This window comes from Callithrix jacchus, chromosome 11 (genome assembly GCF_049354715.1).
Source record: "Callithrix jacchus isolate 240 chromosome 11, calJac240_pri, whole genome shotgun sequence".
Lineage (NCBI taxonomy): Eukaryota > Metazoa > Chordata > Mammalia > Primates > Cebidae > Callithrix > Callithrix jacchus.
The window spans coordinates 92712289-92737579 of record NC_133512.1 but is presented as its reverse complement, the minus strand read 5'-3'; the positions used below and the strand labels follow the sequence as shown (position 1 = coordinate 92737579).

Below are 25291 nucleotides of genomic sequence, written 5' to 3'. Positions count from 1 at the left end.
TAATGAAAATAATACCTAACTTTTCCTGCTGTAATATGAGTGAAATGTCATTCTTATTTAAAACAAAATAGTTTGCAAGTAAGTGTTCTTTGTCCTTGTCCCTCACAGACACTTACCAATAACATATATGCTTAAGTTGTTAAAAAAAAAAAAAAAAAAAGTAATACAATAAGAACTATGCGATTTGGGGGGATATTTTTCCATAATTCATTTTTTTTTAATTCTGAAGCTTATTTTCAACTTAACAGTGACAAAACAGGAAAAAAAAAGCATAACAAATCAACATTAATGATCTCTCTAAATGGGGGTCATAAATGACAATTTGCTTTTTTATGAAATTAAAAAACATTTTCCTTATTATTAAATGCAAAATCGGTACTAGCATTTTCTTTCCTATTTTAAAAAGTATTCTGCTAGGTTAAAAAATAAAGGCTTTAATTTTCAAACATTTTAAGTAGAATAAAAGAAATACAATCTGTCACATGAAAAATACCATGAGCTTAACCTCTGTTAAAAATCTAAGCAAGGACTTTGGGAGCACAATTCACACTGCACCTCTCGGCTGTGGTGGGCGCTGCTCAGAAGGTTCCTACTGGTTTTGAAAACACCTAAGAGGAGAGAGTGAGAGTACCTAAGAGGGCAGAGGCAACAACATCGCGGCATAAATGCAGCATGACGCGAATCTGTTCATTCGTTCAACAAATATTTACTGAACTCCGTCTAATGTCAGACAAATACACTTCTCTAATTCAGACGTTTAAAAAGAGGACCTTCTGTGATTCTGCATAAAAATTAAAATAAAATTTTTGAAAAAGAACATGTCCAATAAACATGAATTAATAATAAAACCCTTTGTCATCGATTGAGCTGAACACTTCAGTGCAAGACCTGTTTTTATTTTTATTTCACGGTGTTCTGCCCAAAAAGCTCTGCGTGTCTCCCCATCTTGGGAACATAATGGTTGATGAGTGGTTATCTATTCAGAACCACCTCTGCAAAACATTTCCCCAAGCTAGGAAAAGGGAAAAGTACTGTTTTTGGACTCTGTTGGGGCATTTCCCAACTTGGTCTTCTGAATACTTGCGGGCATATGCCAAAACTTTGTTGTAAAATGTTAGCTGTCTGGCCCAGCACGGTGGCTCACACCTGTAATCCCAGCACTTTGGGAGGCCAAGGAGGGTGGATAACCTGAGGTCGGGAGTTCGAGACCAGCCTGACCAACATGGAGAAACCCTATCTCTACTAAAAATACAAAATTAGCTGGGCATGGTGGTGCATGCCTATAATCTCAGCTACTTGGGAGGCTGAGGCAGGAGAATCGCTTGAACCCAGGAGGCAGAGGTTGCAGTGAGCCAAGATCGTGCCATTGCACTCCAGCCTGTGCAACAAGAGCAAAACTTCATCTCAAAAAAAAATGTTTTAAATAAATAAATAAAATAAAAGACAAAATATTAGATGTCTAAAAGGAAAAGAGACAAATGAACTGGACGATGAGTCAGGAAATTCTTCGTGCTTCGTCTTACAGATGTGGAAACACACACGTACTACACACACATGCACACACCACCACGTGCATACAGGCACACCGATGCGTGCACACACGGATTATGCAGAAAGCGCCAGCTGGCTTCTGGCAAGCAAACCAGAAAACACTGTATGGCTTCCGGGGAGGCAGAGACTGCTGCAAACAGAGGGACTTCAAGGTTTCCTGACCCTCTGCTCTGCCTGACCTGCGGTCCGTGCACAGAGCCATGCCAGGACCATACCTCAGGAGAGTCCCTGCTCATCTGGCCTCAACACCTTGGTCCTGGTCTCAAGCCCCACCCCTCCAAGGCCTCTTTCACATCCTAAGAACAGCCCTTGGTGATTCAAGTGACAGGCTGTCCCGCCTCCCAGACCACCAGGCCGAGTCTAAAGCCACACCTGGAAAGCTGCTGCAGGGCACTGAACGTCCCCCCTGAGACATGTCCACCCACTGAAACAGACACCATTCACCTGCCCCACCCGAGGGACCTGGGGACGGCAGGGTGTCGTGCACCCCAGATGCCCGAAGCGAGCCCCAGATGTCCAAATTACATGCCACGAGGGGTGGAGGGTGGAGGGAGAGCCCAGGCTGCCTGGGGAGCAACTGGGGGAAAGGAGGGTCTTTGGGATTCCTCAGCTCTGGCTCTCTCGAAGGTCTGTACTGCTGACTGGGAAGGCTGGGGAAAAGGAGAAGCCCTTCACCGCCGAGATGAAGCGAGTCCTTTCTGCAGCAGGGAGGGCCGAGCTTCCTTTCAGAGAGCATTCACTCTCTGGCTCCCAGGGGCTAGAAAGACAGCTCTTTCTTTAAAAACATTTGCTAATGGAAAAAAGTAACACATCAACTTGATTTCTTTAAAAAAAAAAAAGAACAGAATAGAAGGGTAGAGTAAAAACTTAAGACTCATCCCTCCCCCAGACCCCTCAGGCCCCCAAGTCTCCTCCCTCGGAGACACATGTGTGAGCAAACGAATGTGCACACTCACATGCATGTGTGTGTGTGTCCCTTCTCTTTTACACAGATTAAAGCATGACATGAGCCCTGTTCAGCCACTGCTCTGTCTGTGTCCCCTGACAGACCTCAGGGCTAAGAGGACTCATTCTGCATCCAGGATTCTGAGGGAACCGTCCACTGGCCGTTCCCTGAAACAAGTGACTCAGAAGGTCAAATCCACCCCCAGGGGAGACAGTCAGAAACGCCATCCACTCAGAAGGCAGTTTCAGGAGGGGTGCTCCCACGAGTTCTGAACGAAGGCAGAATATGGCTCGAACATTCGTTAGAAATCATTATGGTGTTTCAGTAACAGTGTTCCATTTTGGAGAAAATTCACCTTCGTCTATGCCGTAACAACAGTCTCAGTGAGGCAAGACAGGAGTTTTTAACCCCACCTCCCAAGCGAGGACCCCAGGGCTTCAGGGCTGGCCAGCGAGGACTGGGGTGGCACAGGACAAGAGCCAGAGCAGAACCGCGGGGACTGAGAGTTCAGTAGGAACTCTCAGATAAGGAGGCTGAGTTCTGACAAGGAGATGCCATGTCCCCAAGGAGTCGCAGGCTAAGTTGGACGGAAATCCACACAGAAGACTCCAACCCCAGCCTGGGGCACACCGGGAGTGTTTGAAGAGGCCACCACACCCCCAGGAGCCGGGGAGGGGGTGACCTGTGTCACTCTGCTTGCCTAATGGTTCCTGGATCCCAGGTCCATACCTGCCTCTGGAATGCCCGGTCACCCAGGGAGAGTAATGGTTACCTCAGCTGACTGGGAAGCTGGCGATGGCCCGGCAGAGGTCCACTTCTCCAGGTCACAGTGCCTCAGACCCAGTGTGTCATCTCCAGGAATATCTTTGGTCTAGGGTGACACTCGGGCTGTTCCCTTGGTCCCTGGCCACCTACGGTTCCTCCTGGTACCTCCTCACCCTCCTAGAACCTCAGCAGCCCCCTGGAAGCCCTTGGGTTGGCCTCAGCTGTCACAGGCGTCGCCTTTGCTGGCCTAGCAGATGGGCTGAAACCTCTGTGACTGGGGTCTCCACCTCTCAGGGGTGGCCTGCCACCCTGGCCTTTAGCTGAGACATGGCCACTGGTCCTTGGGGCATTCCATTTCCTAATCAACTTCTGCAGCAGCTGCTGCACGTGTCGTGCCCTTCACAGACCACCAAGTAGGGCCATGGCTGCGGGCTGAATCATGTCCCCAAAATCCATATGTTGAAGCCCTAAACCCCAGGACCTCGGAACATGACTGCATCTGCAGATAGGATCTTTGAAGAGGGGATTAAGATCATATGAGGTCATTGGGGTGGTCCTTTTCAAATCTGACCAGTGTCCCCGTAAGAAGAGGACATTAGGAAACAGACGTGCACAGAGGGACGGCCATGTGAGGACGCAGAGAGAAGAGCCGTCTACAAGCCAAGGAGAGGCCTCAGGAGAACCCAGCCCCATGATACCTTGATCCTAGGTTTCTGGCCTCCAGAGCCGTGTGACAATGAACTTCCGTCGTTAGCAGCTCTCGTCTGTGAGACTCATTACGCAGCCGCAGCTGTACCCACAGTCACAGAGCGTGACATCCTCCTGCCTCGAGCGCTGCCTAGTCACAGCCCAAGCCCACGGATCTGAGCATTCGCCAAGAACAGGTGACTCCACCACCAGGAAGCCCGGACACCATGCAGAGGCAGCCAGCGGGTCCACCCCACACGCCAAGCAATGCAGAGGTGGCCACAGGGCTGCGCCGGCACGTGCCAACCCGGTTGGTCATCTGAAAGTCTCCTGCACCATGGTAGAGCGGGGGTGCCGGGCTCAGGGTCCGCCTGCACACCTGAATGCTGGCCTGGTTTCATTTTATCCACCGGCTGTGGGCGGGGACCGCCGCAGATCTTCCTGTCTTCTGTAGAACCGGGGTCATGATAGCCTTCGTAATCAAGTCACTGGTTGGAAAATCCTCCAAAGAGTCTGATGTGATATGGAAAGGTGCAGTGTTATTACTTTCTCTCTGATGGCCATCACCATCCTAGATGTAAACACTATTAAAGTGGCATGCATTTCAGCAGCACAGTGACCTTTGTCCTCTGCCTACAGGTGGGGAGCAGGAGGAGGGACACCGTCCTGCATGTGGCCCAGAGGCAATGCCAGTGGGTCTCCCCGCTCCAGTGTGCATTGAAGAGCCTTCCCGTGAAGCTCTTTCTGCAGAAACCCTTCTCCTCCCATCCTCTTGGGATCTGGGAGCTGCCAGGAGGGGCGGCCAGATCCACAGTTCTCAGACTGTGGTCCATGGACCAGCAGCATCGCTTCCTGGGAGCTCATCAGTCATGCAGAATCCCAGGTGATTTGTGTGCACAGCCAAGTGTGGGCAGTGCTGGCTTAGAAAGATGAGGAGGAAGAGGAAGGTGATAGCTACCTGTGTTGACTGCTTTATGTTCTGCTTTTGTGCTTTATCTAGAAGCATTTGGAGGAAGGGCCATTTGGCCCAGAGAGACGCTGATTGAAGGCTTGTCCTGTTCCACACAATGTTGGGATGAGCTGAAGAAGATGCCTCCATTCTTAGACCCAAAAGGCACAAAGATGGCACCTTTGGGAGAGCCAGGCACTCCCAGTGTCTTGAGTGCTGAATTTAGTGGCACCATATTGTGCATTAGGAAGCAATTTGAGCTCTAGAGTGGACCTTTCACTGGCACTCAAAGAGAACTCAGGAAGCAGAGAAGGATAACAAATGGCATCTCAGCAGTTCCCGGCACCTGTCTTAAGAGTAAGATCTTTTATTATATTACAGGGCTGAACATTTTCTCAAAACGGTTTAGATCCTTCATGCTGCTATTTTCTTTCCTGCATTTCTGGTCTTCTGCAGAGCACACCCCAGGTGGGTGAGTGGTGTCCGAGGTCTCACCTGCAGGACTGGGTTCCCCTGCTCAGGAACAGGCAGCCTGTGTGGTGGAAAGCTGCCTCTGCACAGGCACACGCCTGCCGGACTATCCAGGAAGTGCCGGGAAGGGAAAGGGGTCATGTTTTCTCTGATTCACCAAATTCAGGTCATTCTAGAGCCAAATCCAATTCCAGTTTAGAAATGGGTTTTAATGCTGATTCAGATACTCATCTTCACCTCCTGGCTCTAAAATTTTTTGTCTAAGAAATGCCCAGTTCTGAATAGTCTGTGACCAGACATGTCATCAGGTCATGTGGAGAGAGGGCAGGTCATCAGTGAAGACCTGGAGTGTTGGAAGAGTCTACCACACCCCAGGAGCTGGGGAAGGGGTGAACTGTGTCTCTCTGTTTGCCTGGTGGTTCCTGAATCCCAGGTCCATACCATTTTTGCCAGACTTGAAAGAGTGGATGCAGGCTGGGTGTGGTGGCTCATGCTTGTAATCCTAGCACTTTCACAGGCCGAGACAGGAGGTCTTGTTTGAGGCCAGCCTGAACAACATAGTGAGACCTCATCTCTACAGAAAATCAACAAAATTAGCTGGGTATGGTGGCGAGCACCTGAGGTCCCAGCTACTTGGGAGGCCGAGGTGGGAGACTCACCTGAGCCCAGGGGGTTAAGACTGACATCACACCACTGCACTCCAGCCTGGGTGATGGAGCAAGACCCTCTTTCAAAATAAATAAATAGGAAGAAAAATGGGTGCAAAGTATAAAGAATAGATTGAATCGAAACCTGACCTGTTACCAGTGGCAAAGAAAGACTATTCATAAGTTAATATTGTTCTGGTTAAATAAAATCTTTTGTCTTCTTTACCTACTTCTTAAGTAATGGAATTCAGACTTGAAGGGAAACAGTGAACTCACGATCTTAGCATCCTAACAGATCAAAGTGTCTCTTTCCAGCCTTCACCCACATGTGACTCCAATTCTTCACCCTCCACCCCACATGTTACACTGAATTCAGACATTTCCATGGTGCTGCATAGCCTCCACATCCCTAGGTAGTGGTGACAGAGTGCTCGGTGAGAATTCAGAGCTCTTCTCACAGCTCCTTGACTTTGGGACATTTGGGGTATTGACAACCTTTTAAAGATGATCAATAACTCTGCTGTGAGGATTTCTGTATCTGTAGCACTTTTTCCTGTAGAATTATTTTTGTGGAACATATTCCTAAATTCGGGGGAACTAGGTCACTGTGGGTATATGTTCCCATGTGCTCATGTTTCCGGTTGAGGGATGGAAGAGGGATCAGTTAACACAGAGACAGCTGTAAAATAAGCTGCAAACCACATCACGCTGTGAAGTTCTGTGATGGTCTCCCCTCTCTAAAGAGGATTAGGCAGCTCATTGCTTGGGATTCCTCTGAAACCTCTGGCTCTTGTTTATCCCCTTCCCTTCGAGGCGAGGACCCACCGTAGAAGGACAGATAGTGTGGACTTCATTGTCCCTGCCAAGAGGATACACATGCAGCTCATACATTTCTTAGCACCTGCTGGTAGCAGCCACCAATTACCCTCCCTCCCTCCCTCCCTCCCTCCCTCCCTCCCTCCCTCCCTTCCTTCCTTCCTTCCTTCCTTCCTTCCTTCCTTTCTCTTTCTTTTTTTGAGACAGAGTTTTGCTCTTGTCCCCCAGGCTGGAGTGCAATGGCGCGATCTCGGCTCACCGCCACCTCCGTCCCCCCAGTACAAGTGATTCTCATGCCTCAGCCTCCGGAGTATCTGGGATTACAGCAGTTGTCTCTTTTAGGTCTTTCATGTCATTTGTCTCCATTTTGGCCCCTACTAATTTTTTAAAAAGTAGATAGATGTGAGATAATTTTGTTCCATTTGAACAAAATTTTTCACTATTTAAAAATTAATAATCTTAAGATTACATGAAATCTCTTCTGTCTTGACACTGTGTGCATTTGGCTAAATGTTAACTTTTGTTCATTAATACCCAGATCTTGGAAGAGGGTTATGTTTCTAAATTTGGGGTATGAAATAGTCCCCCTCAGCTGGGTGTGGTGGCTCACACCTGTAATCCCAGCACTTTGGAAAGCTGAGAAAAGAGGATCACTTGAGGTCAGGAATTCAAGATGAGCCTGGCCAACATGGCAAACCCCCATCTCTACTAAAAATATAGAAGTTAGCTGGGCATGGTGGCACATGCCTGTAATCCCAGCTACTCGGGAGGCTGAGGCATGAGAATGGCTTGAACCCAGGAAACAGAGGTTGCAGTGAGCTGAGATTATACCACTGCACTCCAGCCTGGGCAATAAGACTCCATCTCAGAACAAAAAAAAAGAAAGAAAGAAATATTCGCCCTCAGAATCTCCTGAAGAGAAGAAATCTCAGTCCCATATTCTTCCAGGCCCAAGAATCCTTGGCTGTGAGTGGAGCAAGCCTTCAGGGAAAGTCACAGGTGTGGCTCTGTGATCAGAGACCACGAGCCTTCCATAAACTCCACCAGCAGCTCTGTGCAAGGGACCCACATGAACAAAAACAAGTAGTGTTTCTCATGGGCAGGACCAGCTTTCTTCACATGCAGGGGCCCTAAGAATGAGCGGCAAAGAACCCCCAGAGTAGAAAGTCTAGTGCGTGCCATGAAGCCAGACGCTGAGATCACCTCACTTGCTCACCGTCCTGAGCACCCCCTCTGCGCAAGGGTCCTGACGGACGTGAGGATACAGCAGTGGACACAGTGAAGGGGTGCTTGTCTTCCCAGCACTTGTGGTTGGGACCTGAAATCGCTGGGCAGCAGCCTCCCTCTTGTACAGGGTCCCCGGGCACCGCCTTGTTTATGCACAACCCATGAGCTGAGGTTGGTTTTTACATTTATAATGGATTAAAAAAAGGTCAAAAGAAAAATATTTAATGACACATGAAAATAATATGAAATTCAAATTTCAGTGTCCATACCTAAAGTTTCATGGGACACAGCCATGGCCACATTTGCATACTGTCCCCAGCTGAGCAGCGTGGTGGCAGGCACCAGGCACCTGAGCTATGGACAGTCTTTACGGAAGATGCCTGCCAGGTTCCAGCATGCCAGCCTCGCATCAGGGGCCCTGCACGTGCGGTTGGCAGCCTGCGCCCTGCCTGCGGCAGACGTCATCACACCTCCACAGGGGCAGGTCTCCAACTGCTCGTGCCCCTGCCAAATCGGCTTCCTTTCTCTGGAGGCCAACAGCACTATCCTCCTACTGGGCACAGCCGAGGTTCCTCTAGATGTGTTGAACACACACGTCCACAACTGTGCCCACATGCATACACACACACAGCTGCAGCAGCAAGTAGAGAGGCGGCTGCGCTCACCCAGGCGCTGCATCTTCTACCTGCTGGCACTGACTGAGGATGCCTTCTGGGCCAGGAGCCACGGATGGGGCTTTGCACATAGAGAGGTGCAGTCTTCTGTGACAGCCTGGCAGGGTGGGTATCGCACTGCATGTTGTAGGCCAGGAAACCGAGGCCCCAAGACACACCTCAAAGCGGGGTAGAGGGGCCCAGGGTGTGACTGATATGCCAGGCCATGCCTCTGCCCACACCACCCCGTGGCGCACATGCTGTACACGCCTGTTGACCTGGTTTCCTCTTGGCCTAAGGCGGGGGGGTGGAAGCAATGTCAGGTGTCCCTGCTGGGACCTTCCGTCCCTGCTCCAGTTCCTACCCTGAGGTTGGCGGCCCACCCCACTTCACAGAGGAGGAAACGCAGCCTTCAAGAGGGTGAGTCTCTTGCTCAAGGTCACAAAACCAGTGTAGACGCGGAAGCCAGAAGATAAACTCGATCTATCTGAAGCCGAAGCCTTTCTCTGAGTGTTAGGGCCAGAGGGGGTGAGCGCCTCATCTTCAGGGAGGTGCTGGGACGCCTCTGCAGTCCTCACAAGAGCCACCGTGCCCGTCTACACCACCACACACACTCCCTGGGTTGCTCGTTACAGCATACCGGTCACGTACAGCACCAGGCAGGTGCCCCACATGGGTTCTGGAACAATAAGTGTCACGGAACTCAGCCTCCCCTGTTTTTCCAAGACAACCAGTGCATCACTTTCCTGCTGAACGTTCTGTGGAAAGAACCACTCGAAAGCAGCCAGACCCAAAGCTGAAGCGCGTTAAACCCAGCCTCATTCTATGGGAGCCGCGCGGTGCCCACTGTGTCTTCTGGCTCCTTTTGTCCTGGGGGAAAAACACTGCAATCCTCTAAACACATCCCATTATCCTCCATTCTTTACCCGATTTGTGGATTCAAACAATTCTTATTCAGTGGAATAAGGAGCAATTAACAGGACTAGGGATTTATTAAGGATAAGTCATGCCAGACAGTTTTGACAGCTTGTTTTGAGTGTGACAGAATTACAAAATCCGAGGCTAGATGCATTATGTATTTAGACTTTTGTGCAGCATCTAATACCAGGCTTGTGAAATTATTCTTGCCAAATGGTCTGAACCCGCCTGGATGAGAACAGTCTCATGGACCGGAAACCGACTCAAAGATCAGAGACAAAGGATAGATGACATTCAGCCGTGCATCCAGACGGGGTCGGCGTGGCAGGGGCAGGGAGTGGTGGTGTTTCACGAGGGGTTGTAAAGGTCGATGTTAGGGTTTGTTTCCTGTAACATCTTCATTATCATCTGGAGGGAAGGGCACACTGCCGGCCACCAGGGCTGTGTGGGAGGGTGGGAAGCTCCAGCCCCCTGTAGCTGCTCAGCAGTGACCGAAAACGAAGAGGCCGAAGAGGGACCGGAGCAACACGGGGGCTGGGTCAGTGCCCCCAACACCCCCGCCACCCAAGAACACCCCACGAAGGTGGGCGGGGACAAAGCCCACTCAGCCTCATGGACTTGGAGAGTGGGGAGGTCCGAGGGGTCCCCCAGCCATAAGGCCTCAGTGGGTTGGGCTCTGTCCCCCAAGGAGATGCTCAAGTCCTAACCCAGTACCTGTGAATGTGACCTTCAGAAACAGGGTCTTTGCAGATACACTCAGTTAGGTGAGGTCATATTGGGATAGGATGGGTTCTAATCCCATATGCCTGGTTTCTTGCAAGAAGAGCTCCAGACCAGGGGGAGGAAGGCCATGGGACTACAGAGGCAGAGGCAGGGGTGATACGTCTCCAGTCCCAGGAACACCAAGGGCTGCTGCCACCACCAGATGCTAGAAAGAGTCATGGATTAGATTTTCCCTCTGAGCCCCCAAGAAACAAATGGGCCTGCCTGCACCATGGCCCTGGGCTGCGGGCCTTCGACCTTCAAGGGAATCATTTCTGCTTAAGCCACCTGGTTGATGGTGCTTCGTTATGGACCCGACACACTAATAGAAGTCTGGTTTCAGAAGTGAAGAATGAAGAATGGAGTTCAGTGGCCCTCGCTTCCACCTCAAGGCTAGAGGTTGGGGGGGTAAACTGAGGCACTTCGAAAGCCACACCTGCAAAAGGGTAGATTCATTTTCCCTCCAAAATACAAATAAGAAAGGGAGAACTTTCCTCTAAGGTAGGGGTCCCCAACCCCTGGGCCTTGGACCAGTATCAGTCCATGGTCTGTTAGGAGCCGGGCCACACAGCAGGTGAACACCAGGCCAGCAAGTGAAGCTTCATCTGTATTTCCAGCTCTCCGCACTGCTCACGTCACCACCTGAGCTCCACCTCTAGCCTCAGCAGTGGCAGTTCTCACAGGAGCGCGGACACCATTGTGAACGGTGCATGCGAGGGATCTGGGTCGTGGGCTTCTTATGAGAATCTAATGCCTGATGACCTGTCAGTGTCTCCCATCACCCCAGACGGGACCATGTAGTTGCAGAAAAACAAGCTCAGGGCTCCCACTGATTGGGCATGATGGCGAGTGTTATAATTATGTCTTTATATGTTACAGTGTAGTAAGAGAAATAAAAGGCACAATAACTATAATACACTTGAATCATCCCCAAAGCATCCCCCTACCCCTGCCACTCACTGGAAAAACCAGTCCCTGGTGCCAGAAAGGTTGGGGACTGCTGCTGTAAGGGGCCTGAGGGAATACTGAGGTCCGTCAGGGGGCGGCTGACACAGCCCTCAGCACCTGCAGCACAGCAACACCATGTTTGTGTCTATGAAATGGGACACACGCGCCATCAGCACCTGGTGAATTACCCCTAATGCTGCACCACGCTTCTGTATTCTTTCTCTCTCCTGGCAATCTAGGATGATGATGATTTTTGTCTGTTCAGGCATCGAATCACCTGTTTATTTCTTCTCCCCGAGAATAGTATAGCATTTCATCTTCTTTATCCCCAAATCCTAAATGCAGTGTTTCCCCCTCTTATACAGAATATTCGCTTAGTCAGAACATTGTGCTTCTGCTCATGTCATATATTGTCCTGCAGATTTTGTCCGAGCCAGTGTCAGTGAGACCACAGCTCTATCTCAGTTCCACACCCAACAGGGCTTATTGTACCGTAAAGCTACCCTCTGGAGAAACAGGGCTTCCCAGACCCCACAGCCACACTATTGTGTCTCATCTGTGAAACACCGATTCTGACGCTGTGGACTCCCTTTACAGCATGCTAGTCCTGATCAGCTGAAACCTGCCATCCCAGACACAGCGTCATCAAAGGAAGTACCCAGCAGGTGAACAGGCGCCTAACTCCTGTTTTATTCTTGACGTTGTATCACTTTCCCAGGCTCTTCACAAAATATCAGAAATAGTCCCCCAAACACCTCATAGAATTAATATGACACAGCTATAATCAACCATTTATTCTCTCATTTTCCAGACACTGAGAATATATTATGAGCAAAATATTGTGCTGGGGAATGGAGGTTCAAAATTAAAAATTTAATTAAGGATAGAAATGTGTTACAGAATCTACATAACTAGAACAACATGCAGAATTTAACAAATGTTCTAAAAATGCTATAAGATACTTTTGATATTCAGAAGGCATGAGGGAATATCTGATATCTTAATTTTCCACAAATTCATCTTTGTAAAAAGGTGACCAAGTGTCATTCCAACTCAGTGTGGGGTAGCAAGCCTTATTTGATAAACGGCTCTGGTACACCCAGAAAACACCCTCCGCGTGGATCCGAATGTAGATGGGAACGAAAAGCATGTACCGATAAAAGAAAAATCAGAAAGCGATTTGTGTAACAAAGAGCGGGCAGGGGACATTCTCAGACAAGACAGGGTGACCAATGCCTTCGTGGACCGGGAGGCGTCTGTGGGGAGAGCCAACCCAGATGGATCACAGCCAGGAGGAGGCCCGCATTGGGCAGGCTGGGGAGAGCTACTGTCCCCATATTCACAATGGTAATAGAGACAAACCACCCAGTGGAAGACTGGGCAAAGGCTGCAAATATGCACCTGGAAACAAGAAATCCAAATAGCACACTGGTGAAAAGATGCTTCATGGCACTAGTAGTTAATGAAAGGGGGATGTAGACAATAGTGAAATACCATCTTTCTGTTGTTAGATTACCAAGATTAAAGGGATGCTATTACCCAGTGCTGGCCACATGCAAGAAGGCAGCCTCTGCCACCTGCTGCAGGGGAACAAGTACGCTGCAGCTTTTGGAGAAGTCCAACAACTGGGATTCTGGTTCAAATGTTCACACCTTTTCACCCCGGCCTTTCAGGAATCTGTGCTGGAGAAATCGAATCATCAATACCTAAGGACCCATCACCATGCAGGCTTGCTGCAGCGTTGCTTGTGGTGGCAAATCACTGGAAACAACGTGTGTGTCCATGTGCAGAATGCTCTTCTTAACCAGAGAATGTCCGTGTCGTAGGCGGCTATGCTGTTATAGGAGTTAGATCTCCTTCTGTTGACCTGGACAGTGTGTGGGAGTCTAGGTGCCTCAGTCTGTGGGGACTGCCATCACCAAATACCGTAGACTAGGTGGCTTAAACAGCAGAAACTTGACTGGGCTTGGTGGCTCAGGCCTGTAGTCCCAGTGCTCTGTGAGGCTGAGGGCGGGAGGATCACTTGAGCCCAGAAGTTCAAGGTTACAGTGAGCTATGATAGTATCACTGCCCTCCAGCCTGGGCAACAGAATCAGCCCCATCTCTAAAAAAAAAAAAAAGAGTGACATCATCTCACTCTGTTGCCCAGGCTGGAGTGCAAATGGTGCAATCCAGCTCACTGCAACCTCCGCCGCTGGGGCTCATGCCATCCTACCTCAGCCTCCCGAGTGGCTGGGACTATAGGCAGCAGCAGCCACCATGCCCGCCTCATTTTTGTACTTTATGTAGAGATGGGGTTTTGCCATGTTGCCCAGTCAGGTCTCAAACTTCTGAGCTCAAGGAATCCACCACCCACCTTGGCCTTCCAAAGTGCTGGGATTACAGGCATGAGCCAGCATTCTTTTTTATAAATCACATATGCATTTTCTCACAGTTCTGGAGGCTGGAAGTCCAAGATCAAGGTGCTGGACGATTCTTTTGCTGGCGAGGGCTCTGTTCTCGGCTCACCGTGGCCTCCTGGGAAGCATCTGCAGAGGCAGGGCATGCTCCGGCGTCTCCTCCTGTCCTGTAAGAACATCAGTCCCCCTGGATCCGGGCTGCAGCCTTGTGATCTCAGGGGACCTTAATCAGCTCCTTCAAGGCCCTGTCTCCAGTATAGTCCCAGAAGAGGCAGGGCTTTATCATGGCTTTGTGGGGCACGAGCCCGGCCATCCCATGCGGAAAACATTTAAACCTGTTTAACATTTCCACGTTCTTCAGTGGGACATACATAGCATGATTTCACTATTATTCTAAAACGTCGAAGCCAAAAATATGCATAGCTGCTGCCTGGTGTCTGAGCAAGCACAGTGCTGGCGAGGGAGGTGCCCTTGACCTTGATGGAAGTGGAACGGGCTGGGGAGGTAGATATGTATCTTTTCTCTTATCTCTAGCTAAAATCATGATGTGTTGCTTTGGTAATTATTATTATTATTATTTTTTTTTTTGAGACAAGGTCTTGCTCTGTCACCCAGGCTGAGGTGCAGTGGTGCAATCACTCAGTTCACTGCGGCCTCATCCTCCCAGGCATAGGCGATCCTCCCTCCTCGGCCTCCTGAGTAACTGGGACCACAGGTACATGCCACCACACCCCGCTAATTTTTTGTTTGTTTGTTTTGGAGAGACAGGTTCTCCCTGTGTTGCCCAAACTGGTCTAAAAATCCTGAGTTCAAGTGATGCTCCCACCTTGGCCTCCCAAAGTGCTAGGATTACAGGGAGCAGCCATGGCAGCCGGCCTTAAAATGTTTAACAAATAAATATTTGAAAACCCACATACAGTTATGCAATATGTGAGGATTCTGCCTGCCTGATTTGCACAGGGCCTGGAAAGCCGTCCCAGTCATGCAGGGGTCTTGGCCACTGTGGGGCCAGGGCAGGGGTCTCCAGGAGCCTCTCCCGAGGCGTGGCCCTGGTGGCCTGGGGGGAGTTCAGGCTCCTTCCCCAAAGCTTCAGGCAGCTTGAGAGCGCCCTTGCTAAATAGATGAGCTTATTAGTGGGCCCCAGGAACACCCTAAAATATTAGAATGGCCATTAATCCTGCATTTTCTTAGAGAAGGGATGGCAGAGCTCTCCAGAACACCCTTTCTCTCAGTTTCCATGTGGTGGGAGAGGGCTCCTTTCCTCTGATGTTTTCAGAAAGTTCAGGAAAAAGGACATGAGAAGGGCCCAAAGAGCCTAATTAACTGTGACTTGACTTCAACAATGGGCAGGAGAATAAGGCCCCTTTTAATATAAAATTAAAATCTCTCCACTGGAGCCTTATCCTCGCCAGTGCTTTCTTTCATTGCTTTAAATTGGTCTTCTTGGCCATGTAGGACTGTGGCAGGCAGGCCCAGGAGCCCACACTTGTCCATTTTGGGCAGTTGGGGCCACATAGCTCTTGGTCATCGTCACTCTTCCTTCTCCGCCCCAGGTTAAACCATGCGGTGGGGGGATCAGCTGCTGCCGACGTGGAAGCCAAGCTGGGGTCACTTCTTCATTCCAACTGGAGAGAAGGAAGTTCAAGTCCAGCAGAGGCGGGTGGGGAGAGGGTGGCACTCAGAAACGTCAGCCTGACTCCGGCCCCGCACAGGCAGGACAGCAAGGCTGTGGCTCTCCAGCGCCAGCTGAAGAGCAGGACACTGTCTCTACTGCCACAAAGCATCAGAGACTCCCATCTTCTCTGAAGCACGAGCCATCTTGGCCATCCTGCACTTCGCTGTTCGTCAGAGAACTGGTTATAGACGAGGCTTCTCCACCTAAGAGAAAACAACTTTGTGCCACCAATGAATATTTCGGGCTTCAGAACCTGGAGCTTCCAAAGACCCCAGGACCAGGAACTGGACAGTCAGCTCCCGGCAAGTGTAGCCGGAGGCTGAGACTGCGGTTTCCCAGCCTCTCATGAGAAACCAGAAAGAAGTACAACTTTCTACATGAAATCTTGATCCACATTATGTGGGCTGGATTTGGCCCTGAGCCTGCAACCTTGCACGTGGCTGGATCCTTCAGCCATCACCGTCTTCAGAGCCTCACAGCTTCAGACGCCTCTGGCCTGTTTGTTTCCTAACCTGCTGTAACAAAGTGTCCCAAGCTGGAGCCTTAAAACAACAAAAAATTCACCCTCTCACAGCTCTGGAGGTCCAGTGGCCAAGACCGAGGTACCGGCAGAGCCGTGCTGTCTCTGCAGGCTCGACGGATGGTCCTTCGTTCCGTCTTTGTGGTTCCGGTGGCTGCTGGCAACCCTTGGCATTCCTTGGCTTGTGGGTGCATCACTGCACCTTTGCCTCCCAGGGCCTTTGCATTCTCCCCCAGGTGTGTCTTTATGTCTCCATCTTACCTCCTTAGGAGGATGCTGGTCACTGGATTAGGCCCTGCTCCCCCGACCCTGCTCCAGTACGACCGTTTCTTAACTGGTAACATCTACAAAGGTTCTCTTTCCAAATAAGGTCACCCCTCAAGTTTCTTTTTCTTTTTCTTTTTTAATTGAGATGAAGTCTCACTCTGTCGCTCAGACAGGAGTGCAGTGGTGAAATCTCAGCTCACTGCAACCTCTGCCTCCCTGGTTCAAGTGATTCTCCTGACTCAGTCTCCTGAGTAGTTGGGATTACAGGCACCTGCCACCACGCCCAGCTACTTTATTATACTTTTAGTAGAGACGGGTTTTACCATGTTGACCAGGCTGGTCTCAAACCCGTAACTTCAAGTGATCCACCTGCCTTGGCCTTCCAAAGTGCTGGGATTACAGGAGTGATTCACCTTGCCTGGCCCACACCTCAAGTTTGTGAGTGGATGCAAATTCGGGGACTCCCGTTCAATGCAGTGCACGGCTTCACAGGATTCGAGGCACGATCCCACAAGCACCTTAACCTCTTCCTGTCCTGCTGATGTGTCTCTCTGACTATAGCATTGGCTCTAAAACTATAGTCAGGTCCACAACTGGAAGCAAAGGTTTTTAAATGGAAATAAAAACACAACACCAGCAGGGTCTTTTTACCTTTTTTTGAGACAGAGTCTGCTACCCAGGCTGGAGTACAGTGGTGCAATCATAGCTCACTACAGCCTTAAACTCCAGGCCCAGGCAGTCTTCCTGCCTCAGCCCCTCTCCCCTGTACTACCCCTGCAGCTGCCCAAGTAGCTAGGGCTGCAGATGTGTACCACCATGCCCAGCTGTATTTTTAAAGACTTTTTTTTACAAATGGGGTCTTGCTATGTTGCCCAGGGGTCTTGAGCTCCTGGTCTCAGGTGATCCTCCCACCTTAGCCTCCCAAAATGCTGGCATTATAGGTATGAACCACTGCCTAAGGCCAGGCAGCCTCAGGTCTTTATATGGACAGCCAGAACTTTCTCTAAACACCAGCCTGCTGGATCTGGGTGAAGAAAATTCCCGACTTTCATGAACAGGGTTTTTCCACCCTCAGCACTACTGTGGGGGCTCCAGTGATCCTAAGTTTTGGGGCCACCCTGTGCACTGTGGTGCCCAGCGGCATCCCTGGCCTCCACCCGCTGCATGCCAGGAGCCTCTCCTCCCTTCCAGTTGTGAGAACCAGGGAGATCTCCAGCCATTGCCAAGTGTCCCTTGGGGACAAAACCGCCCCCAGGTGAGAACCATTGGCTTAGAGCCTAGTTCCAATTTTTAGTTCCCAAGGTAGAAACTTGGGCTCAATGATTCTGCTGGGACAAAGGCTCTCCGCTCTCCAGTCTGACGGTCCCCCTGCCTTGGCCTTCCACACAGTTTCATTCAGATTGAACCCTCTGTGCAGGATGTCTGTCTTGACATCCTGGGCTGTCAAAGGATCCCAGAACCAATGTGACCGTCCTCAGACAGTTCCCACAGGCACCCGTGCCCTAAGTCCTCAGCCCCCACTGAGACCCGACGCTGCAAACTGCGTGGCTGCTCACTCCTTCCTCTAGGTGTTCATGGGTTTCTCCGTCCACACGGGCTTTTCTCAAAGGAAAATTGGGGCTTATACTTTGCCAACATTCTTGACAAGTAATTGCCTTCTGTGCTAAATGTTGATGTTTTTAAAAACAGGAATTCAAGAAATAGAATCTAAATAACATGTGAGTCATCGGACTAGCCGTGAGATTTAAGTTCGAGAGCCTTCGGTGACCAATTTAGAAGTTTTAAAACGGTGTCTGTACAGCAGTCTGGCGCTGGACACTGCCAGCCTTCCACCGGCCGGCCCTGACTTACAGGCCACCCCAAGCATGTCCTTCTCTTCCTCTCTCCACGGCTTAGGATATCAGCACTTCTCTGTCAGATGGGGTTGTACCCACGGAGACCTGGCTGGCATTCAGTGCAGGGATAATTCCTTATTGTATTTCTGTTTCCTCAGAGCCACCCTGTTGACCCTCTGGGAGCCTTCTCTGCATTCAGCTTCACACAGTCACACCAGGTAGACAGCACACAGGGAATCCCAGCAAGAATGTCAGGCCCAGTGGCTGCCAGCCTGAGAGAGAGCCTGGGCAGAGGTCCAGGGCGGTGCCTCAGAAGCGGGGAAAGGCTTGCTTTGCTTCACCAGTTCCCAAGAGGCACCTAAGCCCTGGGCCAGCCTCTGGCCACTGTCAGCCTGGAAGCAACAGCAGGAAGGCCCGAGAGAGAGGAGCTGGCCCTTGCTGTGCACGCACCGTCACTCCCTGCACGGACCGGGCTAAAGTGTGAGAGCCAGACCAACCTGGGTTCCAGACTGACAGCTTGAGCAAATAAAGAAAGGTGTGCATCAATGTCTGCTCATGCTAAGACGTAAGATATTGTGGATATCAATGTCCACACAAGTTAAAATGATACTAACATTTAGAGTGGAAAACATGGGTTCTGAAAATTCAGCTTGATTGGATTTCCAGCAGACTGATGACAAAGCTAGCGTCGCGGGCTCTGCTCACAGCAGGGAGCTGGGTCTGTGTGCTCCTGCAGGCTCTCTAACTTCCTGTAGGTCCCTGTCTTCCTCAACTCTTTTTGGACAGCGTTCTCCAACTCTTCAGAACGAGGACCCCGCACGATCCTCTGCTTTATTTTACGGTTCCTACCACCTCCTCTGAAAATATGTTGCCGAGAATTATTTTTTCAATCAAATGCAACTAAAAAGAATTTGAATTTTAAAACCCCGTAAAATCTCTACAACATCATCCCATATGATTAAAATGCAAAACCTGCCTGGCTCATGGAGTTCACTCCGGCAACACACATGCCCCTGTGCCACCTTCTCCTGGCTACGCTCATTGGGAGTTGCTGGGAAGCATCCCAGGTGAAGCTCATCTCATCAATCAGGAAACTTCATGCCCTCAGATACCACCTGTCTGAGTCTGCAGTCAGAAAACAAATGTGCCTAGTTCTCATTTACCGCTATTAACCCAAAGAATCCCAAACTGATATCCACTAGTGTCCTCCTAACAGATACAAGCTCTGCAGATCACTAGAGAGTCTCCTACTGCCGTTAAGTAGGCACAAGCCAGAGACTGACAGACAACCTCTGTGTGGCTCACACCACCCAGGCAGTCACAGAAACAGCGTCTCCCAAACGGCGCGGCTCTCGCTAACCGGGCAGGGGCGGCTGGAGCGAGGAAAGAGCCAGGCACCCCTCATTCAGAGTCCGGCATTTTCACCTGGCACATAAGTGAGACTGCTCGGATATTCTGGCTCAGAACATGCCCATTTGTCAAAGAGGGAGGGGAAACAAAAAAAGCTTGAGCCTCATTGCCCAAGGCCCTCCGAGCAAAGTTCATGTTCGTTTTCTCTGAGTATACTCCCAAGCGGGGTGTCCAGCGACGTGGACGCTGCGGCCAGCGCGGAGTGGGGCCAGCTCCGCCGCCCAGTGCGTGGGATGTCCCGCAGCCCCCGCGGGGTCAACCGCTTTGCTCTCTGCGGGTCGGGCGTGGAACCCCCGAGGGGAAAAGTGGATATCAAATGTGAATTCCCCTCGTCCACAGCGCCGGGCTTTATGAAAATCTGAGCACCTTCGACCGGAGAAGCAATATCTACGGGATTAAGGCGAATTTCTTGTTGAGAGGAGAAAAATGTGCAGTGTGTAATTACCTGCTCCCGGTGGCGAAGTCGGTCCTTCATGCCCGGATCTAATGGGACAAACTTTCGGCGGCTTTGCGCTCTCGGCATTGTTTCAGCATCCACCAAGGGGATTAAAAGTAATCTCTTTCCCTTTTAATTTCGTGTCCCCCACATCCCCACCTCCTCCCCACATCCCCTGGACCGCATGAATTGTTAATCCCTGAGGTTTGGGAGGGGGGTGGGGGGTGTTAACCCCTTGTTGAGGTGGCAGCAGAGGACTGGAAGCCCAGGGGGAAAGGTCCCCCTGCTGGCCCCACTGCGAAGAGCACTGCGTCCCCCAGGACACTGACGATGCCCGCCCTGTTTGTGCACTGCCCAGGCCAGGGGGTTAAGGGCTCCAAAACAGGTCAGCAGGAGAAACGCACCTTCCCTTTCCCCAGACCCAGGCACAGTCTCTTGATGGCCTCAGGTGCTTCCTCTGGTGCCCAGATAGGCTCCCAACCGACAAAGCTGCTCCGTGCCTTCTGTCTCCACTCTGAGATAGGTGGCATTGAGCTCAAAGACACACACACATGCACACAGACATCCATGCACACACCCGTGTACACACATGCACACACCCGTGTACACACATGCACACACCCATGCATACATGCACAGACACAAACACATGTGCACTTGCATGTGTACACACAGACACACACACACTCGATGCAAACACTTGCTCCTGTTCCCCCAGGGCTGGGTTTCCACCCTGACCTTTCTGATGACGTCAAGCCTTAGCAGGTGGGGCTGATCAGGAAGGTGGATGGGCTGCTCCACTCACAACATGGGAGGGGTGACCAAATGCACTGAGCGAGGCAGCCCTAGTGGCAGATCCGGACAATTCACAGAGTTGGGTCCTGCACCACACCCCCGCCCCCATAGCAGCAAGGGCTGGTGTGGAGTGGAGAGGGAACACGATGGGACTCCAGCCTCTGGCGAAGGCCACAGTCAGGTTACAACGAACAGGTCTTTCTGGGCACTGAGGGAGTGGGCGCTGGGTGGCTCCCAGGCAGGAAAGACCCGGCTGGGGAGTCAGAGCTCGGCCTCAGCCCAGTGTCTGCAGGCAAGGGATGCTGAAGGCCATCCCCTATCTGCCTTGGGAGGCTGTGCCTGAGGAGGTCGGCGGTCCTCTGGCTCTGTGGGCACAGGACCTCAGCCTGGGAAAGGGAGGTCGAGACAGCTCAGCCGTGGGTGACTGGCTGATGTGAGAGCGGGGTTGTCTGCAGCAGAAAAGGCAGCTGGACGTGCAGCACCTTGCAAAGGGCATGTCCAACCACCTTTTTTGAGAAGCAGCCTTTTCTGAGCCTTTTTAGAGAATGCTGCTCTCAAAAACAAACAGGTGGCAAAACACCGCTGCATCCCCAATTCCCTAATGCCAAATCCAGCATTTGTGGGGCTCCTGCCTTTGGGCCCAGCCAGCATGCAAGCACTTGTGGGATGGACCCAGCATTAGTGCCAGACTCCCATTATCATGGACTATTAATGCCAGCTGTTCCCACGTGCCCTGCTCCAGGAAGCTGGACCAACAGCAGAAGCTTCCGGGGAGAACCTTCTCTCTGCTAAGGTCTGAAGGGAGAGGAGGAAGGAAGCATTTCAATTGCAGATGAATCATGATTCTGAGATGGAAGAAGCCAAGAGCTTACAGGTCCACACTCTCAGGCACATGGCAACCAAACAGACACAAGGCATAAGGATAAACTCAAGGAATGTACAGAATCCACAGCAACAAGACAAAAAAGCTTTACTGAAGGGCATGAAGGAAGCCGGGACTGAGCAGAGGACACACCATGAGGCAGGGCCAACCAGCTGCTCCCCCAGCACCCTTTCTCCCTTCCCTGACTAGAGATGGAGACTGATTTCATCCTAGAAGCCTTCAAATAGGGAGGCGACACTTAGTGCCCATCCTACCTTCCACCAGCTGCAGAGGTTGGAAAGCAAAACCCTACACTTCCAAGACTCTGTGGGATTGGGGTCGCGTCGTTGGATGCATTCATCTGTGACTTGGAAGGCAGCGGGAAGAAGAGCCTGACCTCTGTCTGCTGCTCCCGTTCCCTGGTAAGCACGGTCTGCAGTCATTGGGGTTTTCTGGAGCAGTCTACAACACCTTCTTGTAGGAATCAGGTATGGGGAGGGTAATCGTGGTGTGAAGAGGCAGGTAAATTCCTTTCTATTTAAAAGAGCTCAGGTGTTTCTGAGACTTGCAGGTGGAGGCTGGCAGGTGCAAGATTTGGCTGTAGGCAATAAACCCTCCCGGATGAGGATCTGCTCTGGGTTGTCCTCACCCCCGCAGGGTCAGAGGCAGTGGGGACCCACGTGCCATTTGAATTGGGATGCTGGAAATCCGTGGCATGCAATGGCAAAACAGGTATCTGCAGCATTGCCTGTGATTACCTGGAGTGAAGTGGATGACTGATCTCCCACTGCAGCAGAGAGGTCCTGGGTGGGGCTGCTTATTTCTGCAGTGCTGGGAGGTTAGCAAGCCTGTGGGCTGCTCTGTGCTTGAGACCTAGAGTCACAGGTTTGACAAAACTTCTCAGGTCACCAAATGCATCCAGAGCCATAATGAGGTGCCTTTCTTTGTCCCATGCTACCAGGCTTCTCTCCAGTGACCAGTGGCCTGCTGTATGGTCACCACACTCCACTTCTCCTCCTCCTGGACACAGAGCTCGATTGTTTCCAGCCCCTCTTCCAACTAGGTGAGGGCATGCGAGGGAGTCCCAGCCAAGGAACACGTGTAGAAGCAAGGCCCCTCACTGTCAGGTCTGCCTGTAAACATTTCCCACAGAATCCTTCGTGCTCTCTCTCCCCATCCACCTGCGGGATGAAGGGGACTCTGGGACTTGGAGAAGGAGAAGCCTCAAGACAGAAGAATGACCAAGTGGAGCAGAGCCCCCTCCCTACCAGCCCACGCTAGACTATGACATGAGCAAGAAGTCACCTCTCAACTTGGCGTATCCACACAGACACCATGCAGTGTGATGGTACCTAGACTACCCTGACAGACACAGCAGTAAAGAATCATGCCAGCAATTTAAATAATAATGAGTAACGGTGTTTCTCTTTTAAAATAAAATAGAAGATGGTACACAATAAAAGCCACCAAACAAATTAAAAATGTCTACAACCCCGAGTCCTATGAATGCAAGGACCAGAACTTCCATCTGTTCATGCTTCTTGCTCTTCTTTGAGAGGAAAGGAACGTGAGGCGTGTAAGTATTACTCAGCGTGCTAACAACTTCTATCCTCCAGATGGCTCAGAGATGAGACCCACGTGTCTCAGAAGAGCAGGTCCTTGGTCAACAAGATTTCTGGAAAAAAGAGAGAGTAGTACCACAGAGAAAGGGGAAAGCTACCTCCCCTCCGGCCTCTCCTTCTGAGGACTCACAAAGCACCATAGAACACATGCATGGAGCAAAAATAGAGGACTGCATTGGTTCCTGGGGTGGCTTCAGGGCCAGTGACACCACCAGGAATGAAGCTGGCCAGCCATATCACAGCTGTCTATAGTTTTTTTTTAGATGGAGTTTTGTTCTTATTGTCCAGGCTGGAATGCAATGGTGCCATCTTGGCTCACTGCAACTCCCGCCTCCTGGGCTCCGGTGATTCTCCTGCCTCAGCCTCCTCTGGACTAGCTGGGGCTACAGACATGTGCCATTATGACTGACTAATTTTTTACATTTTTAGTAGAGCTGGAGTTTCATCATGTTGACCAGGATGGTCTCAAACTCCTGACCTCAGGTGATCCACCCCCCTAGGCCTCCCGAAGTGCTGGGATTATAGGCATTAGCCACCGTGCCTGGCCTCTGTGGAAGTGAAATCACATGTCTGTGTGTAGCTTTCCATCTTATTAAGAACAGTGGTACCTTTTGGAATTGGAATTTCTGCAATGTCATGTAATTCTTTTGATTTCTAAAAAAAAACAACTTTAAAACTTTGTGTTTTAAAATTTTGCAAGTAACATGCTTATTATAGAAAAAAACTTTAAAAGATAAACAAAAAAAAAAAGAAAGAAAGAAACTCAGCCGTAATGCTCAGGGACAAGAACTGTGGCTACTGCAGTCTATGTCCTGAGGGTCCCTCCTGCCGTGAGCAGACACAGACACATAGAGGGCATCTGTATGTGCAGGTCAATAACCTCTTTTTTGCACTTAATAGCAGGAAAGTACCTTTCTGATTTTTCACACGGCAATTTACAGGTTCCTGTGAACACCATCATCTTTCTCAATTGTCCCCGAAGTAATTTACTTATAAAGGTGGCATCCATGGGCCAAGAACGCTTGCAAAACAATTTTGAGTGGCCCCTGAAACTCCTGGTGGCTAAGTGTAGCCTTCAGCCCTGCAGTCCACCAGCACACCATCCCTTTCTCTTGTGCTTACAAGAAAGTGCAGGTAAGTACTAGGGACTGTTGCCGCCAACCTTATTTTCAGACACTGGGGACCCGGCAGGCTGGTCTCACTGTCTCCCGGGCTCCCCACATTCCCCTGTGTGTGACCCTGAACTGTGGCTGATCTGAGGACTGCCCACCAAAGAGCCCTCCCACCCGCTTCCTGCTAGCCCCAGACTCTGCCCCTCATCACGTGCCCAGGACAGGCCGCGCCCCCGTAAGGCCCTGACCTTGGGTCTGATCTGAGGAATGTCCACAGGGACCCCCAGTTGCCCGGCAGTTGGTCTAGCCACAGGCCTTGGAGGCCCTCTGAACCCATGAGACATGAGGGGGAGCTTGGGGGGGGGGTGGGGGGGATTCTAGACAAATTTCCTCCTTGTTTAAAAAGAGACCCCATGCAAAGCTGTTCACTTTTCTGCTCTGGGCACTGCCGTGGGCTGACTCACACCCACTCCGATTCACTTCCTGTTCACCCCACGCAACTCGCCCTCCACTCTCTGAGACTTGGTGCTCACATTGGCTGCTGCTGAGGTCTCTGGGTCAGAGCATAAGCTCCTGTCCGGGAAGAACTCCTCCCCTCATCCACACCACATGTAGACCCTGAGTGCTGAGCCACAAGAGACCAGCGCCGGGGCACATCATCAGGAATCTGAGCCCCAAGGCTGCTGCCACCAGGCGCCAGGAGCCAGGCGCTGGGCACTTTCCTTGTCCCTTTCACCACCCCACCCAGCCCAGCTGTGGTGGGAAACAGCGTAGGCTGCTAAACCAAAGTTATCATGCTGTAATATCAAGATTCAGAGGAAATGTCCCGATTTCCTTTCTGTAGGAGTCGGGAACTGTTGCCGCATTGTTTGGGTGTTAATAATCTTCCCAAATGAAGTATCTTGAGGCTACTGTCCCATGCTGGGGACAGCCATCTGCTGCAGTGGCTCTCAATGTTTTGGACATGACCCACTTCTTCCACCGAAGCCCATTACATAAAGTGTCACAAAACATACTC

The 25291-nt window shown here is 50.8% G+C and overlaps 1 protein-coding gene across 4 annotated transcripts in view; it reads right to left on the bottom strand.

Annotated features, from left to right (window-relative positions):
- Nucleotides 1-25291, bottom strand: part of CNPY1 (canopy FGF signaling regulator 1) — a 130154-nt gene that overhangs the window by 13220 nt on the left and 91643 nt on the right. Inside the window, exon 3 of one of the 4 annotated variants that reach the window (XM_078343373.1) lies at nucleotides 19892-23214. The exons of the other annotated variants lie outside the window; for them this stretch is intronic. Within the exon in view, the coding sequence (XP_078199499.1) occupies nucleotides 19892-19969 (78 nt within the window). The 5' untranslated portion in view covers nucleotides 19970-23214. The remainder of the gene's footprint in view (nucleotides 1-19891; nucleotides 23215-25291) is intronic. 4 annotated transcript variants of the gene reach the window in all.